The following is a 17,693-nucleotide window of genomic DNA, read 5'->3' on the forward strand; positions in this document are numbered from 1 at the left end:
GCCCCAGGGCCCATCTAGTCCAGCATCCTGCTTCACACAGTGGCCCACCAGATGCTGCTGGAAGCCTACAGAGAGGAGTTGAGGGCATGCCCTCCCTCCTGCTGTTACTCCCCTGCAACTAATATTGAGAGGCATCCTGCCCCGGTGGCTGGAGGCGGCCCATAGCCACCAGACTAGCAGCCCTTAAGCCATTCCATGGATCTGAAGCCCATCTGCTGTGAGAGATGGACTCCCTCCACTCTCCCTAATCTTTTGGATGTGCTAGAGAAGAGATTCCCAAGTTTGGGTCCCCAGATACTGTTCCGTTATCCTGGGGAGTTGTAATTCAACAACATCTAGAGCCCCAAGCCTGGGAACCCCCATGTTAGAGACCTTGTGCGGCATTGGGGGCCAGAAACAGTAGTCACCACAGATAAATAGCTGGCCAAAAATCTGTGGACCACTGCCTAACCCTTAAATGGAATAAGAAAATATTTTTCCCCAACAGGTTTGCAGAAGGCATTCCTTTCACTGCAAACAAAGAGTCTGATTAAAAAAATTTTTTTTTTAGGATCCTTTCCAAGCAGCCACATTCCAGAAAGAACCCTGCTTTGCACAGCTCACTTGGGACGAGCGTGCTTGTTCCCCCAGCCTGCTTTATCAGGGATCTCACACTTCCGTTCCGCCTCTCTGAAGGCTGAAACACTCCCTTGGATTTCCACTGCACTCAAACAGGCAGTGGGGGAGGAGGAACTGCCAGCTAAAACGCAAGCCAAGAACCCACGAGCAAAGCTGAGCAAACCTGAACAGCTGGAAATTCAAATTTTTAATAACCAAGGAGCAGAGCAAACATACTGGGTGTGTGGGTGTCTCCATTTGAAACCAATGCCAGCGAGATGATGCCACCTCACTCTCCTACGCTGACCGCCTGCCCCTCCTCAGGTTAAAAAAGGACAGCTGATGATTCATACAGACCACCTATCTTTCCGCAACGCGGGTGGGGAAAGGAGAGGGACACGGGGTCTGTTAAAAGGCAGAACTTGCAGCGCATCCAGGCTTGCAATTAACCAGCTACCTGGCTGGCAAGTCAAGATTTCCTCCTGGGGACCTTTGCAAAGGAGAGGTCAACACCACCACCACCACCAAGAGTTCATTTCTTCTCCATTTGGAGCCACAAATTACTTCCACAAGTCTGTGTGGGCAGGCAGGCTAGTAATTTCTGGGGCCGTCTTTGCAAGACTCCGCTGCTAGTCCCCTCGGGGAAAGGGGCGTCTGCTGGGCTCTGCCCTTTCCAACACATCCCATTAGACTTCCTGGCTGTCTGGAGTGCCTCTTTTGAAATGTAACGTATTTGGCATCACCTAGAGGGCTTGGGGGGACTGGACAGCAGTCCATGTCTTCTCAAAGACGCACGCAGAACACAGTGGTGTGCACGGAACTGCGCCTGCTGGTTTGAAGATGGGTGGGGGGATATCTTTAAGGGCGGGGGAGGGTGCTCTTACCCCTCTGCTGGCGCTGGCTTTGAAAACTGTCCGGTCCTTGCCGTCCTGGTGCCTCCTCAGATCGGAAGTGCCCGGAGCAGCTTGTGGGCACGCACCGTGCACTTCCAGCCACTTCCGGTCCAAGGAGGCAGCAGGGCAGAAAGGAGCTATGCTGCCACTCTGCGGGGCCATTTTAAAAGACAGTGCCGGTGGGGGAAATACAGCAGGAGGGGTAAGAGCACTCTCCCCCCTTCCTTAAAGATGTCTCCCCCCCAAACTTCGAACCGCCGGACATTCGAACCGGCTCAGAGGCCCATAAAAGGGCCTCTGAACTGGTTCATGCACATCCATAGCTGAAAACCCTCAGATGACAGTTTACAAATATATATTTAAAAAGAAATAGTTTCCCCAAATGTGGGCAACTATAACACTTAAATTTAGAAGATCCATTCTCTCCTTTCAGATTTGCACATACACATTCATCTAACAGGCCAGACAACAAAACTGAAGGGGTTTTTTTTAAGCGGGTGTGTGTGTGTGTGTGTGTGTGTGTGTGTGTGTAGACAAAGCAGAGCCCTGTCTGTTCAGCATAACTGAAAATCCCCACATTTTCCCCATTTATACCATAAACAAATTGTGAAGGTGCCCCATTTCATCGGCTGGGCCTGTGCAAAAAGCAGTTAGAGAGCAGACCTCTCCTCTCCGGCAAGCTCCTCAAAGGCAGGGCCCTCCTTCTCTTGCTTTAGCTCCCTATATGCAAGGATGTTATGTTAACCATAATATTTAAGTACAGAGCAGCTATTTATACATGATGCGCGCACACATAACAGGTTAATTTCAAGCGACACCAGGGAGTCGTTTGCAGATGTAAATCACATGCTTTGCACATACTAATTAAGCATTTCCACTTGGGTGCAAGACAGATCTAACTGTGCATTTTTTGAGTTGATCATTAACCTAGTTTCTCAAGTCTTTTCTTCCCCCACTTCATAAATTAAACAAAAAGGGCTTGTTGGAAAGAGACGGAGCTGAGAGCTGTTTGACAAGGGATAGTTCAACAACACAGGCCTGGAGAGCCGAGCCAAGCCAAACCAGGCCAGGGTTTGCTGCTTCCCCCACGGGCGTCTTTTCTTTAAAAAAAAAAAGCTTCATATAAACACACAAATGTGATCTTCCGCTTTCAAAACTGGAAGATCCTTGAAGAAGCCTGCTCCTTCCGGAAGGGAGTCAAGGGAGCCCCGACTCCACTCTTATCTTTGGGTGATAAGCTTGGAAACAAGAGGGGACTCAACTTTGGCTGGGAATCTGACAATCATTAAAAATGACCTTGGATTTGAATAACTTTTCCCCAGCCAAGCACAACAGAGATATGGCCAGCATGTTAAGTCACCCAGGGAACAGAGGAAAGGACACCTGACTATTCCTAACATTTTTTTTAAAGGCTACTAACTAAGCCTCCTAATAGTGCAGAAATGACTTGATTAGCAAGCCAGAGGTTGCTGGTTCCAATCCCCGCTGGTATGTTTCCTGGAGAAACACCTCTATCGGTCAGCAGCAATATAGGAAGATGCTGAAAGGCATCATGTCAGACTACGCGGGAGATGGCGATGGCAAACCCCTCCTGTATTCTACCAAAGACAACCACAGGGCTCTGGGGTCACCAGCAGTCGATACTGACTCAACGGCACACTTTACCTTACTAAGCCAGACAATTCAAGAGTACCCAGCCATTGGTTATATGAGTCTCATTTGCCCATTCACCACTGGAGACCAGGAATTCCTGTCCAGGTGAGTGGCACTGGAGGGAATTGTTTTTTAAAACCTCTTTTTGCTTCACCTGAGCATGCAAGTGGCAAAGACAGCAATTCTGTGTTCCCTGCAACTGGCGGCTGCTGGTCTCCATCTTTTAACTTCTACAATGGGGCAGGAAACAACCCAACAACATTTCCTACCTAATGTAGACTTTATTAAAATAAAGACAAAACGATGGCAGCTAGCAGCAGCCAGTTGTAGGAACCACAATTAGGACTGCTGATTCCACCCACTGCCCTCGCAAGTGAGGCAGGAAAATAAGTAAATACACAAATAAATGGGTCCCTCCAATGCCCCCGAAGCACTGTGGGTGATTATGTGGGTGAGGTTAACAGATGGATTAGGTCGTCACAAGGGCCACTTGTGGCCCTAATCCAACAGTTAATCGGTCAACATGGAAATCAATCAATGCTCCCTGTAGTAAACAGCAAGTAAGCGGAATGGTGGATCAGGCCACAAAGGAAAAAAATGACCTCTGCCAAGAGATACCAAACCACTTCCTTGACCTTTGGGGGAGGAACTACCAGGGGCTTCCTCCTCCCTCGCAGCATTAATGCCCCAAAGCCACATCAAGGTCTTTTCCTCCTCTATCCCCCAGAGGGGATAAACTCAGGCAGCCTGGGCTGTTTATCACCTGCTGCTTTTAACTGGAGAGGCCAGGGATCAATCCTGAAACGTTCTACCACTGTGTCCTGCTGACAAACTGCCATCTGCTTGCCAAGGTAAAAGTAAAAGTGTGCCGTCGTCGTGTCAATTTCAACTCCTGGTGCCCACAGAGCCCTGGGGTTGTCTTTGGCCGAATACAGGAGGGGTTGACCATTGCCTCCTCCCGCTGAGCCACTTAAGGCGCCCCTTGCCAAGGTGCTATGGATAAAGACACTGAGGAAACCGAAGGTGGAGCCAATACTCAAGACCTGGGCCATTATCCAGAACAGGGGTTGCCAACCTTGGGCCTCCAGAGGTTGCTAGAAAGCCATTATGCCCAGGGATAATCATGGGTGCTGTAGTCCAACAACATCTGGAAACCCCTGGTGTAGTGGTTAGAGTGCCGGACTAGGACCGGGGAGACCCGAGTTCAAATCCCCCTTCAGCCATGATACCAGCTGGGTGACTCTGGGCCAGTCACTTCTCTCGCAGCCTAACCTACTTCACAGGGTTGTTGTGAAAGAGAAACTCAAGTATGTAGTACACCGCTCTGGGCTCCTTGGAGGAAGAGCGGGATATAAAACGTAATAATAACAATAATAATAAAAATAACATTCAAACTCAGTCTGAATGCTGGACCTGAGCTCAGGCACTGCTGAGGAGAGCTGATCTTATGGTAGCAAGCATGAATTGTCCCCTTTGCCAAGCAGGGTCTGCCCTGGTTGCATCTGAATGAGAGCACTGCAAGATATTCCCCTGAGGGGATGGGGCCGCTCTGGGAAGAGCACCTGCATGCAGAGGGCCCCAAGTTCCCTGCGTGGCAGCATCTCCAAGATAGGGCTGAGAGAGACTCCTGTCTGAAACCTTGGAGAAGCCGCTGCCAGTCTGGGTAGACAATACTGAGCTACATGGACCTATGGTCTGACTCACTATATGGCAGCTTCCTATGACTGCTGCATCAAATCCTAGGAACTGAGCTTCTTGGACACCTAAGTATTTTCATACTGGCATCTAAACATTTGAAATATTTTGAACCCTGAGCAAAGTTGGCACCTAGCATTTTGAAAGACTTTCCTGCCCAAGGGTCCGCCCCCCACCAAAAGCAAGTCACTAGTAGCAACAAGGAGGAACAGAGCCATAATAGGTCCCGTTCTGTCCCTGAGAAAGAGAGCAGCTTGGTTGCAGGAGGGATACGGCATACGTGCAGTACCTCCACAACTGAAGCAGTTGTTCCTGGCTTGAGGCAAGCTAGCTGTGCAGGGGAGGGGCAGGGAGAGCTTGAAGTGCAGGCAATCCATCCTAGGACCCAGCGCTGTACTTGCCCTCAAGGCAATGTTTCTGTTCTCTCATGCACCCGCTACAAACAATTATTCTTACAAGGCAAATGTATAAAGAAGGAAATAGCTGGGAATGGAAAACTTAAGGACTCCAAAAGAAACAGCAAAGTATTTTACTATAAATGCCCCCATTTTCCAAGTTCTTGCAAAAAGTGTTTTAAAAGCCCTCTTATAGTCCTGGTGGCTCGCTCCACGGTTGCTATCCACAATTGGTCTGCTTTCACTCCATTATTTATACCAGTACACTGACTGGCGCCAACAGGTTTAAAAATATGACTGCTAATTCTCAAGAGCTGTCACATCCTCTCTGCAGAACTTGAGAGATTTCGCCACCTTTTATGCTCTTGGCTGGCATTCCAAGTGCCCTAAATTCCCTCCGACTTCAAGGAGCACTCCGCTTCAGAGAACTAGCCCTGGGAAAGAAGGCAATGTGCATCATGGCCGTGAGGTTGCGGCAAAAGATACAGCTGCTCGACCTGAACGGACTTCCTCAAAGGAAGGAGGAAGGCAACCAACCCCGCTCCCCCCTTGGGCAGCTCACGAAGAAGGGAAAACTGCAATTCCCTGGCATATGTGCAACATCACAAACTTGGCTCAAAGTATACAGGCGAGAACCCCTGTAAGGAGAGATGGGCTTCAAAGTTATACAGATTTCCATGCCCACCCTTTCCTTTGTTTTGGAGCCAGATGTTCACCAAAAACAGGGCCTAAGTGGTTCTGGAAACTCCCCTTAATTATAGTAGGCCTTTGCGGAGACCTCCAAATCTCAGAAGGGGCAGTGGAGAGAACCTTAGGACTGGGCCTGAATTTGCAAGCGAAGCAAGCAAACCCATTCAGGTGGGAGCTTCTGTTCCTCTTGAGAGCAAGGCGGGGGGGGGGGGGGGGCTCGGCTCAAGAGAAGCAGATCCATTGCACAATACTGGAAGCATAAAATCATGTCTCTGACATCTTGGTATCAGTCTATGTGGCATATTGTATCTGAAAAATTGACCCATATTATTCATCTTCGAGCGAGTCAAGCTAATTCTAATGATTTTTTCATGAATATGGTCAGATTTTATTTTGTTCACAAATCAAGATCATTGTAGTCACTACCCTCCATCTAATTATTTATATATCTGGAAGGATGGTTAATGGATGTCATTATGTATCAGTTTTACTATTCATGTTTATGTACTGTCCTATTAAAATAAAATATTTAAAAGAGAGAGAGAGAGAGAGAGAGAGAGAGAGAGAGAGAGAGAGAGAGAAAAGCAAGAATCTCCTGAACCTTATGGTAGCAAGCATGACTTGTCCCCATAGTTAAGCAGGGTCTGCCCTGGTTGCATCTGAATGGGAGACTTGATGTGTGAGCACTGCAAGAGATTCCCCTTAGTAGGGGATGGAACCGCTCTGGGAAGAGCATCTGGGTTCCAAGTTCCCTCCCTGGCAGCATCTCCAAGATAGGGCTGAGAGAGATTCCTGCCTGCAACCTTGGAGAAGCCGCTGCCAGTCTGTGAAGACAATACTGAGCTAGATAGACCAATGGTCTGACTCAGTATATGGCAGTTTCCTGTGTTCCTATGTTCCATGCTTTGGTCCCTGTGAGGCTCACTTGTTGATGATGGGCCACTAAGAGTAGAGACACCATGAGAAGTCATGGAGGCAGAACAGAACAGCAGAGAGATCCAACCACTACTGGAAGCCAATGCAGTGAGGAGTGGGGAAGAGAAGAGAGGAGCACAAAGCCACCCTCAGTCCATCTAGTCCAGCGTTGTCTGCTCTGACTGGCAGCAGCCCTCCAAGCACTCAGGAAGAGGTCTCTCCCAGCTCTGCCACTGGAGGTCCTTTTGCGCAGAGATCCTGAACCAGGGACCTTCTCCATGCAAAGCACGGCCTTTGCAACCCAGCCACGCCCCTCCCTTCACGGACAAGAGCTGCTGACAAAGAGCTGCTGACAAAGGAGGTCCTTTGCAAAGCCCCTGGTCACACAGCCAACCCTGAAGCAGCAGAGCTCCCTCTCCTACGGCAGGAACTCCTGACTATGCTACAGAGAAGCCACCACTAGGCCAACTGGTGTGACAATGGCTGACATAGGAAGCTGCCACATACTGAGTCAAACCATTGGCCCATCTAGCTCAGGATCGTCTACACAGACTGGCAGTGGCTTCTCCAAGGTTGCAGGCAGGAGTCTCTCCCAGCCCGATCTTGGAGATGCTGCCAGGGAGGGAACTTGGAGCCTAGATGCTCTTCCCAGAGCGGCTCCATCCCCTGAGGGGAATTATCTTCCAGTGCTCACACTTCTTGTCTCCCTTTCATATGCAACCAGGGTGGACCCTGCTTAGCTAAGGGGACAAGTCATGCTTGCTACCACCAGACCAACTCTCCTCCTGGTAACATGGTACACATCCTGGTACCATACAGATCCCGTAACCCAGGCTTAAGTGCCCCATCATACATGGACCTGGGTTATGGGGCCCCCTTCTAGCTGGCACAAGCTCTCCGGTTGATGGATTGGATTGGAGCTGAGTGGAAGAAAGGGAAAGAGCAGGCTCAGACCGAAAGCCCAGGATCAAGGGCCTTCCAGGATTGAGACGGACCCTACCCTAACAAGCCAAGCGCCTTCACACCCTGCTCTGAGCTCTTCTGTCCCAAGAGATTTGACAACTATGATATTTACATAGCTCTCTTATGATTATTTAGCTATGGGATGTATCGCTTGTTTCATGTGTGGCTTTCATATGTAGTCATTTGAAGGCATTTGCTTTACAAGTGATGAAGTTCTGGGGTGGGCCTCGCTACAGAGGCAAAGAGCTGCCCAGCAAGGCTGAAGTTCTTCTCCGAGGCTCTCCTGGCATCTTCCCACTCCAATCCCCCACCTGTTTTGTTTTGTTTTTGAAATGCTGATTGGGACACTTACGACTATCCGATTTGCTTTTTTAAAAAAACGGCAGCACAGGAATTGGGCTTCCTCCCCCAGCCAAAGCCAGCCACAGACCTTCTCATACGGGCCCCACAGGCGCTCTCTTTCCTTTGTGCATCCCTTCAGAAAAAGGCTCTGTGGGCCAAAGATGTGCGACATCTTCCCCACATGGCATGAGGACAGGAACCGTGTAAGTGAAGCACACGCAGAGGCTCTGCCACTTCTTGCAGCGGATACGCAGCTGCCACACCCATCCGCACCAGCGTTATTTGCTTATTGACAGCTCTACTGCTTGGGTTCTGAGAGCGAGAGAAAGGAGGAGGAACCAGCTGCTGGGGGGGCAGCAAGACACCCCCCCCACACACACACACAAACACACAAGAGTTTTGGGAAACTCCAAACTGGGCCAAGGGCCAAATGGCACCACACCACTCACAACTCTTCTGCCCGCACCTACCCATCCCAGTTGGTACAGCTGGGGCAGCTGCGTGGGATACAGCACACGCCCTGGTCCCACAGTCTTACCCTACTGAACTGTCTGGGGGCGGGAACAGAATTGCCTTGCTGTATCAGGCCAAAGGTCCATCTAGTCCAGGGATAGTCAACCCTGGCTATCCATCTCTCATTGAACTACAACTCCCATCATCCTCAGCCACAATAAACTCTGGCTGGGGTGATGGGAGTTGTACTTCAACGACAGCTTGAAAGCTAGGGTTGCCTATCCCCACTGAGTCTAAAGAACTGCCTCCTCCCAAAAGAGCCTGCCACCAATCACAATGTGCTTTGAAGGCCCTCCTCCAGGTGCCCCCACCCAGTGGTCCCTCTAGTTTTTTTTCATCTGTGTGCGGAATGAGTTTTGTTCTGGGCGGCAGTATCAAGGCAGTGTGCGCACATGTATATTTTCAGAGTGGGGCCTTCCTGATTCAACCTGGGTGGGATCTAAAATGTACTGAAAGGACATCCAAAAACTTATGAGCGTGCGCACGCCTTAGAGGGAACAGTGGCCCCCATCCTCAGAGGTTAGATCCAGGGTGGGTCCCAGATGGAGCTTTCCATGGAGGTGCCCCATTGTGGAACTTTACCCCCCCGACACACACACACACACCAACACCAACACCACCAGATGCACCTGGCACCTTCATAGCTTTCTTTTAGATACCAGGTAATGCCTGCCCTGCTCTCCTGTGCCTTTAGTGGCTTTTAATAATGTCCAAGATATTTTACTTGTGTTCTCACTGCTTACTGACATCTCGTTTGAGTTTTTACCATCTGGATTTATTGTTCTACCTGTGGCTTTAATAGCTTTCGACATTGCTCCTTTATTGATACTGTAAACCATCTTGAGGCTGTCTAGTGATAAGGCAGAGTAAAAATCTAATAAACAAATAGTTCTGCAATTGCAATCTGTTCCCAACAGTGACCAGCCAGGTGTCCCTGGCCTGCAAACAGGCCGGCCATGAAGATGATGGCCATCCCTTACTGTTTTGCCCCAGCATCTGCTATCTCTGCATCTGTATATGGAAGCTCCATTTAATAATTCAGCTTTATAGTTCCTTCGAACCATCTCTGTACAGAGGCTCTATTCTCAGAATACTGGACAACATCCAGACTAACCCCGTGCCAACGTGCCAGGGGTTTCTGAGGCATGATTTTCAGCAATCCTTGTTTCCTTCCATTGCCACCCATCACGTCCCCCCAAGTTGTCCCTGAGGGTCCCGCAACCCCCAGGGATCTTGTTTTGGGAGGCACAGGCAGCTACATAGAAAGGTGAGGTGGGTGGGGGGGGTAGCCAAAAATCTTGCTTTGCTTAACAGCACAGGGTTAGCCTGGATGCCAGCCATAGTTTAGCCCAACCCCTAGGGCTTGGGAAAGGTATCAAATGTGTTCTTCTGCTAACCCCATTTCTTTCAATAGGGCACATACAGGATTCACTCCCATCGAGGACCGTGTCCCACACTAGGCCTGCTTTGTGCCTTTCAGTGCCATTCTACACCTAAAAGGTCATCCAAGATGTAATCGGCGGTCTCCAAAGTGAATTCTGGCAGAACCACAGACGCCATTTCTCAAGCAATCTATTTCTCAGAGCTGTCAGAAAACTTTATTAGTCAAACTATTAATAAACCATGAGCTGTGGGGAAGGCGGCTTATCTTGCCAGACAGATCACTTTATTCTTAACATGGATAATTCATAGAAACGGAGCTTCTCGGGGGCACTGGCGGTAAGGAGAGAGCCATCAAACCCTCTGCTATCATCTTTCTTTTTAATTAAAAAAACAAAAGGCTTCCAGATGAATGCAATGGGCTCTGAACCACATTTGAAGTACACAACAGCATGCAAGAGAACGAGGGCACAGCTAGCACTGAACAGCCTCAACTGGGAATGACCAATTATATCCCTGCCTTGTATTATCACCAATTCAGTTCTTGCTGACAAGTTATCCCAGGATTTGGCACAAGTTTTAACATAGGATGTGCATGACCCCCCTGCTAAATCTGTATAGAAATGTTCCAAGAAAATACGTAAAACATTCAACTGATGAAAACATATGAATTGCTTAATACAGGAATGGCCTTATTTATTTTATTATTTTATTATTAGATTTTTATACCGCCTTTCATTAAAATAATCTCAAGGCGTTTTAAATAAAACATTTAAAACAATATAAAACCATAAAAACTACACAATAAGAATTAAAGTGGAATATAAAAATACAAATCTGATTAAAAGTTTATACACACACACACACACATAAGTACAGCGGCCTTTGCAGCTGAGAATGATGCAAGTTCAAGTCCAAGAATATCTGGGGACACATGTTTGAGAACCCTTGGCCTTGGGGAGCAGAGATGGTCTTGTGGTACCAAGCATGAATTATCCCCTCTGCTAATCAGGGTCTGCCCTGGTTCACATTTGAATGGGAGACTACATATAGGAGCACTGTAAGATATTCCCCTTAGGAGATGGAGCCGCTCCAGGGAGAGCAGAAGGTTCCAAGTTCCCTCCCTGGTAGTATCTCCAAGATAAGGCTGAGAGAGACTCCTGCACGCAACCCTGGAGAAGCTGCTGCCAGACTGTGTAGACAATACTGAGCCAGATGGACCACTGGTCTGACTCAGTAAAAGGCAGCTCCCTATGTTCCTAATATTTGGTAACAGTAGTAGAATCCCTTTTTTAAAGGGCTTGTTTCAGAATCTGCTTGCCAGCCATAAAGTTCCCAGAGTAGCTAATAATCCTTACAATAAAAGACAAAGTTAAGCAAATGTTGAGCCCTGGCATAAGGCATTCAGAGGTAAAACAAGCACACAGATAAAACAACCCAAATGCAGTAAAACCTGCAAGAAAGCAAAAGAGCAGCAATCAAAAACAACTAATTCCTCAGCCCTTTCAGCATGTCAAATAAAACAGTCTTTGCCTGGCACCAGAAAAAGACAAATGTTTTGGCACCAGGCCAATAAGAAAGATACGCCAGGCTGGAAGATGACCATCGTTTTTGAATGCTTCTCTCTGTAAAAGCTCATTACATACATTAGCACAATTTTAGGAAACTTTAGCAAAGCCCTTTATAGTTCAGATTTAAAACAAAAACAAAACCCACCATGTATGTGTGATGGAAAAGCTCACTGCATAAACACTTGGGAGGAAGCCATAAACACTTGGGAGGAAGCAAGCCCTGTTTTAATGCAGAAACCACTTCCAGAGGCTTAACCATGTTAGTCTACAGAACAATACACCAAAGAATCTTGTAAATTGGAGGGGGGGGAGGGAGGGAGAGAGAGAACCTAGGTCAAAGCTATCTTCATGAATGTTAATCATAATTCCTAATAATATTGTTAACAGCAGTATATGGGGATGAGAAACAACAGACCAGATCAATCCTATTCTGCAGGTGGTGTACATGCAGTGTGCATGCACACACACAGAGTCAAACCCTTGCTGCCCCACCCCCTAAAAGTGCAGAGACATTAGGCCATCCATTCGTGTACACTCATGTACCAGCATACATGAGTACACTGTGTACACAGGTACAAATCTGTGCTGTTGAACACAGATACAGCAGTACACTTTGTGTCTGTGTCATGCATTTGAAGTGCCTGTATCCAGGTTCACATTTAAAATCAACCCAGGGACAGTCATGCACACAAACATGTGTACAAGTGTACAGACATCTGTACACTTGTACAACATAATGTCTGAATTGGGCTAAAGAAGGCCAATGAATGGAGGGAATGGAATAGATCTGAGCAAGGAGAAGGAGTCTGGATATAAATGCAAGGGATTGGGCAAGGGAATCGAAAATGAAACCAAAAGTAAGCAGAACCTATGCATGCAGTCCTGAGGAAACCTTTTCCAAGTGTATCCTCCATTTTAGAAGTGAAACACCTATCATGGCAGCAGGCCATAAAAAAGATCCCACTTGGGAGTATTTTAATGAAGTTCCTGTACCTATGGGTAAGAAGGGCATGCATGCAAAATGCGAACAGTGCAACTAAGAAGGCTTCTGCAGCAATAATGCTGGCATGCATATATATTAAATTATTATTATTATTATTATTACATTTATATCCCGCTCTTCCTCCAAGGAGCCCAGAGCAGTGTACTACATACTTAAGTTTCTCCTCACAACAACCCTGTGAAGTAGATTAGGCTGAGAGAGAAGTGACCGTCCCAGAGTCACCCAGCAAGTATCATGGCTGAATGGGGATTTGAACTCGGGTCTCGCAGGAGTCAGTATGTGTATAGCCTCACTATCACATCTCTGTGTGTGCAATTTTTGTGTTTGTGCAACAGTGTGCACATTGCATTACAACATGCATGGACTTTGGTGCAGTATGTAAGCCCCTGAAACAGGATGCTGGTCTGGATGGGACTTCTGGTCTGAACAAACAGGGCCTTTCTTAAGCAGGATACGATCTCTTGACAGCTATTAACCAAAAAAGCTAAATGGAACCTCCATGATATACCTCTGAATACTAACTATTATTATTTTATTCTAAATATTTATACCTCACCACTCCAGTATAAGACGAGGGGGGCAAAAGCTGGGGAGGGCTACATTCTTCACATCCTGCTTGTGGGATTCCTAGAGGCACCTGGCTAGCTACTGTTTGGAGAAGAATGCCAGCGGAGAAAGTTTGACCTGGAAGCATTCAGCAGTGTCTATTAGTGAGGACACCTAAAGGCAGCCTCTAAAGCCAGAGATAGTCTACCTCTGAACACAAGCTACAGTAAGGCAAGGAACAATGGATGGCCCTCTCAGTGTTCCCTCTAACAGGGGTTCCCACATGTTGACTTCAACTCCCATAATCCCCAAGCAAAGGCTACTGCTGCGGGCAATACTGGGAGTTGTAGTTGTAGTCAGCAACATCTGGGAATCCCTGTTGGAGGGAACACTGCACCCTCCTTACAACATGCCTGTAAGCTTCAAAATGCACAAGCCTCTAGCTGTCAACTGGCTAAACACAAGATGCTGGGCTGGATGAGACCTTCTGGAACCAGCAGAGATGCTCTGATGGGGTAGGGGTGTTCACGAGCCTCCAGGTACAGAAGCAGTCTACCTTTGGAGAGACCAGCAAGCCGTTCTGACGCGCGGGTGACGTCACGATGTCGTCATTAATACCCGCCCCCGCCCCCGCCCCATTCGGCCTACAGGCGAGCCCCGCCCCCGGAGCTTTCGAGACCGGCTCTCTCCCAGCCAGCGACGCGGCCGCTCCCCAACGGACCTGCCTGGCCGCCCCGGTGCGCTCCCGCAAGGCCTTCAGCCGCTCCTTTCGCCGCAGCGCCGCCTCCTGCAGCCCTCCCGGCGCAGCAGCCATCTTAGCAACCACTGCGCAGGCGCGCGCAGCGTCGAGGGAGCCGCAGCGGACAAGCGAGAGCAGAGCTATCGAACGCGCGGCTGCGAACATCCCTGGAAAGGCGGGACGAGCAGAACTCCGAGCACATCGATAAGAGGGTTGGCTTGGTCTAGATTGCGTCGGAGGGAGGGAAGCGAAGTGGGGTTCTTTCTCACCCTACACAGTTGTAGCAATCAGCGTTCAGGGAGAAAGACACTGTGTGCACGAATGGTCAAAGGCACTTTGAGGCTTAGCCCCCAAACAAAAGTGCCTCTGAACATGCACAGAGTACTTCTCCCTCAGAGCACTGGTTTCTACAGCTTTGCGCAGGGTAAGTCCAAATACTATTAATGCAGGGAAAGGGGGTGCTGAGAGAGAGAGAGAGAAACAAGATTTTCCTAAGATGCCCCCTTGATCCTCAAACCGGTCCCCAGAAGTTGTTGGACTACAGCTCCCATCATCCCCAGCCACAATGGGGCTTAGCACGCCTTAGCAGTCCAACCCTGTGAGCCTAAACCAATAACTCCAGCTAAATTGGTTCAATCAGTAATGAACTTCACAATCATCAATACATTTTTAACAGCATTAAATGTCCTCATTAGATTGTAGACTTCCCTTTCTATGTATTGAATACAAGAAGCTCATTTCAGTAAACCTATTACTATCTGGGCATTTTTTAACCACTGATAAGTCAATTTCCATTTGGGGGGGCCACTCATATTGCTACCAGTAGCTCAAAACAAGCACAGTCACCATTTTTGATCTTAAAAAAACAACAATAAAACTACTCCAGCACTATAACCAAAGAATCCATACACACTGCACCATTTATAATCAATCACCCACATTCTCACATGCTCTAATACAATTCGATTATTATATAATATTATATTCATTCATTCAACATATTTTTATACTGCCCAAAACTTATGTCTCTGGGCGGTTTACATAATAAAAACAGAAAAACATTAGTTAAAACAAAAACAAAAAGTTTAAAACATTACAATTTAAATTTTTTTAAACAGCATTAAAACCATTACAGCAATATTAATTAAAAGCCTGGGTGAACAGATGTGTCTTTAAAGACTTCTAAAAAGCTACCAGAGATGGGGAGGTTCTTATTTCACTAGGGAGCGCATTCCAAAGCCTCGGAGCAGCAGCGGAGAAGGCCTGTCCCTGAGTGGCCACCAGATGACCGGTGGCAAATGCAGACGGACCTCTCCTGATGATCTCAGTGGGCAGTGGAGTTCATGGCAAAGAGGACGTTCTCTTAAATACCCAGGGCCCAAGGGGTTTAAGGCCTTATAGGTTATAACCAACACTTTGTATTTTGCCTGGAAACATAGCGGCAGCCAGTGTAGCTCCTTCAATACGAGAGCAATATGATCTTTCCAAGATGACCCAGAGACCAACCTGGCTGCCGCATTCTGGACCAACTGTAGTTTCCAGGACTACATGCAAGGGCAGCCCCACATAGAGCACATTGCAGTAATCCAGTCTGGAGGTTACCAGCAGATGCATCACTGTTTTGAAGTCATTCATCTCAAGAAACAGAAGCAGCTGGCGTATCAGCCGAAGCTGATAGAAGGCACTTCTGGCCACTGCCTCAGCCTGGGACAATTCCCAGTTGTAGATCATCCCTCAGGCCAACCAAGGCAGTCTCCACCCAATAGCCAGCCTGAAAGCCAGTTTGAAATGGGTCAAGATAATCAGTTTCATCCAAGACTGTCAGGAGCTGGGAGGCCACCACCCTCTCAATTACCTTGTCCAGCCACGGAAGGTTGGAGACAGGCCTGTAGTTACTCAACTCTGAGGGATCCAAGCTAGCCTTCTTCAGAAGCAGTCTAATAATTGCCTCCTTAAGACAAGGAGGCATCCTGCCCTCCCTTAGAGATGCATTTATAATCTCTACCAGGCCTTCTACAACAACTGCCCTGCCAGATAGTATAAGCCATGACGGGCAAGGCTCAAGAGGGCAGATGGTAGGCCGCACCGTTCCAATCAGCTTGTCCACATCCTCAGGAGTCACAAACTGGAACTGATCCAACGTAACCACGTAAGAGGAATCGCTGGACACCTCCACATCAGACACTGAAGTAATTGTGGAAATGGAGTCTAACTCGGCCTGAATGTGAGATATTTTTTCCACAAAGAATTCGTTAAACACATCACAGCAGGTAATCGATGGTTCCAGATTCTGATTCAAGGAGGGGCACTCACTACCCTCTCACAACCCTAAACAACTCCTCCAGACTGCGGATGCAATGCAGGCAGATAATAATCACTTATTTGCCGCACGTACTGCCTGAGCGTAAGTCTTCAAATGAGCTCTATGTTGCAATCTGTCGGATTCAAGCCGAGTCTTTCTCCACTTGTGCTCCAGTTGTCTACCTTGCCGCTTCAGCCCCCGTAGTTCTTCCGTATGCCAAGGGGCCAGTTTTGAAGTGGGTCAGAGAGGACACTTAGGAGCAATCATGTCTACTGCCTCAGTGAGTTTGCTGTTCCAATTCTCCACCAGGGCATTAACAGGATCACTGGCAGAGCCAACAATAAATCCCTCCAAGGCTTCTTGAAATCAAATTGGATCCAATGACCTTCTTGGGTGGACCATCCTAATAGGTCCCTCGCCCCTGCGAAGTGATTGTGAGTCCAGTCACTTAACCAGATGGTGGTTCATCCATGACAGTGGGGAAATCACAGGATTCCCCACCCACGGAACACCACCCTGATCAGAGTGAAAAACCAGATCAACTGTGTGACCTGCAATGTGCATCAGTCCAGAGACCACTTGAGATAGGCCCATAGTTGTCATGGCTGCTATGAACTCCTGAGCTGCCCCGGAAAAATTGGTCCCAAAATGAACATTGAAGTCCCTCAACACCACAAGCCTGGGGGACTCCAACACCAAGCCCGAGACCAAGCCCATCAGCTCAGTTAGGGACTTAATTGAGCACTGGGGCGATCGGTACACCAAGAGAAGTCCCATTCTATCCCTGGTCCCCAAACTTAAGTACATACATTTGATATGGTCCAACACTTTAACAGGGATCCTGATAAGGGAGATATTGTTCTTATAGACCACAGCCACTCCACCTCCCCGCTCATGGTCCCTCACCCACTCCTCAACAGAGTACCCTGGAGGGAGAAGCTGGGACCACAGTGGACCCCCAGCCTCCCCCAGCCAGGTCTCTGTAATACATACCAGGTCGGCACCTTAATCCAGATTCAAATCATGGATGGTTTCTGATTAGTTCTGGACCAACCTGGCATTACAAATATATAACTATATAATTAATAGGTCTACCAGTTTTTACTATTCAGGTTACATCATAAATGTGGGTCAGCGTCATGATTTTAAACTCCAAATCAGATATGGTCCATAAAAGTTTGCCTTGCTTTGAAACTCAAATTTCAGTCATGTCAAGCTTCTCAAAGTCACTAGATGCTGCCTTTCTTCGGTTTATCTGTTTCACCCCTACAAATGAAGATGTGCAAAGCCAGCACCAGGTTTTCTGGCTTACTTCATCCATCCAGATGTTTGCGTTTTAAATAATTCAGAAGCCATTGTATGAAGCAGACATCAAAGCAAACAGACAGGAGTAACAGACGCTGAAAACCAGCATCCTGAGGGATTGGACAAAGGAGTCTATGGCGACGTGTTTAAGTGTCAAAAAGGATGAAGGACAGAGATGAATAAATTACTCA

General features: G+C 47.8%; 1 protein-coding gene across 1 annotated transcript in view; it reads right to left on the reverse strand.

The window, feature by feature from the left end:
* Nucleotides 1-14,075, reverse strand: part of CCDC12 (coiled-coil domain containing 12) — a 29,279-nt gene extending 15,204 nt beyond the window's left edge. The window contains exon 1 of the mRNA XM_053265843.1: nucleotides 13,878-14,075. Coding sequence (XP_053121818.1) covers nucleotides 13,878-14,060 — 183 coding nt within the window. The 5' untranslated portion in view covers nucleotides 14,061-14,075. The remainder of the gene's footprint in view (nucleotides 1-13,877) is intronic.
* Between the last annotated feature and the right edge of the window lie 3,618 nt (nucleotides 14,076-17,693).

Source organism: Hemicordylus capensis, chromosome 6, assembly GCF_027244095.1.
Source record: "Hemicordylus capensis ecotype Gifberg chromosome 6, rHemCap1.1.pri, whole genome shotgun sequence".
NCBI lineage: Eukaryota > Metazoa > Chordata > Lepidosauria > Squamata > Cordylidae > Hemicordylus > Hemicordylus capensis.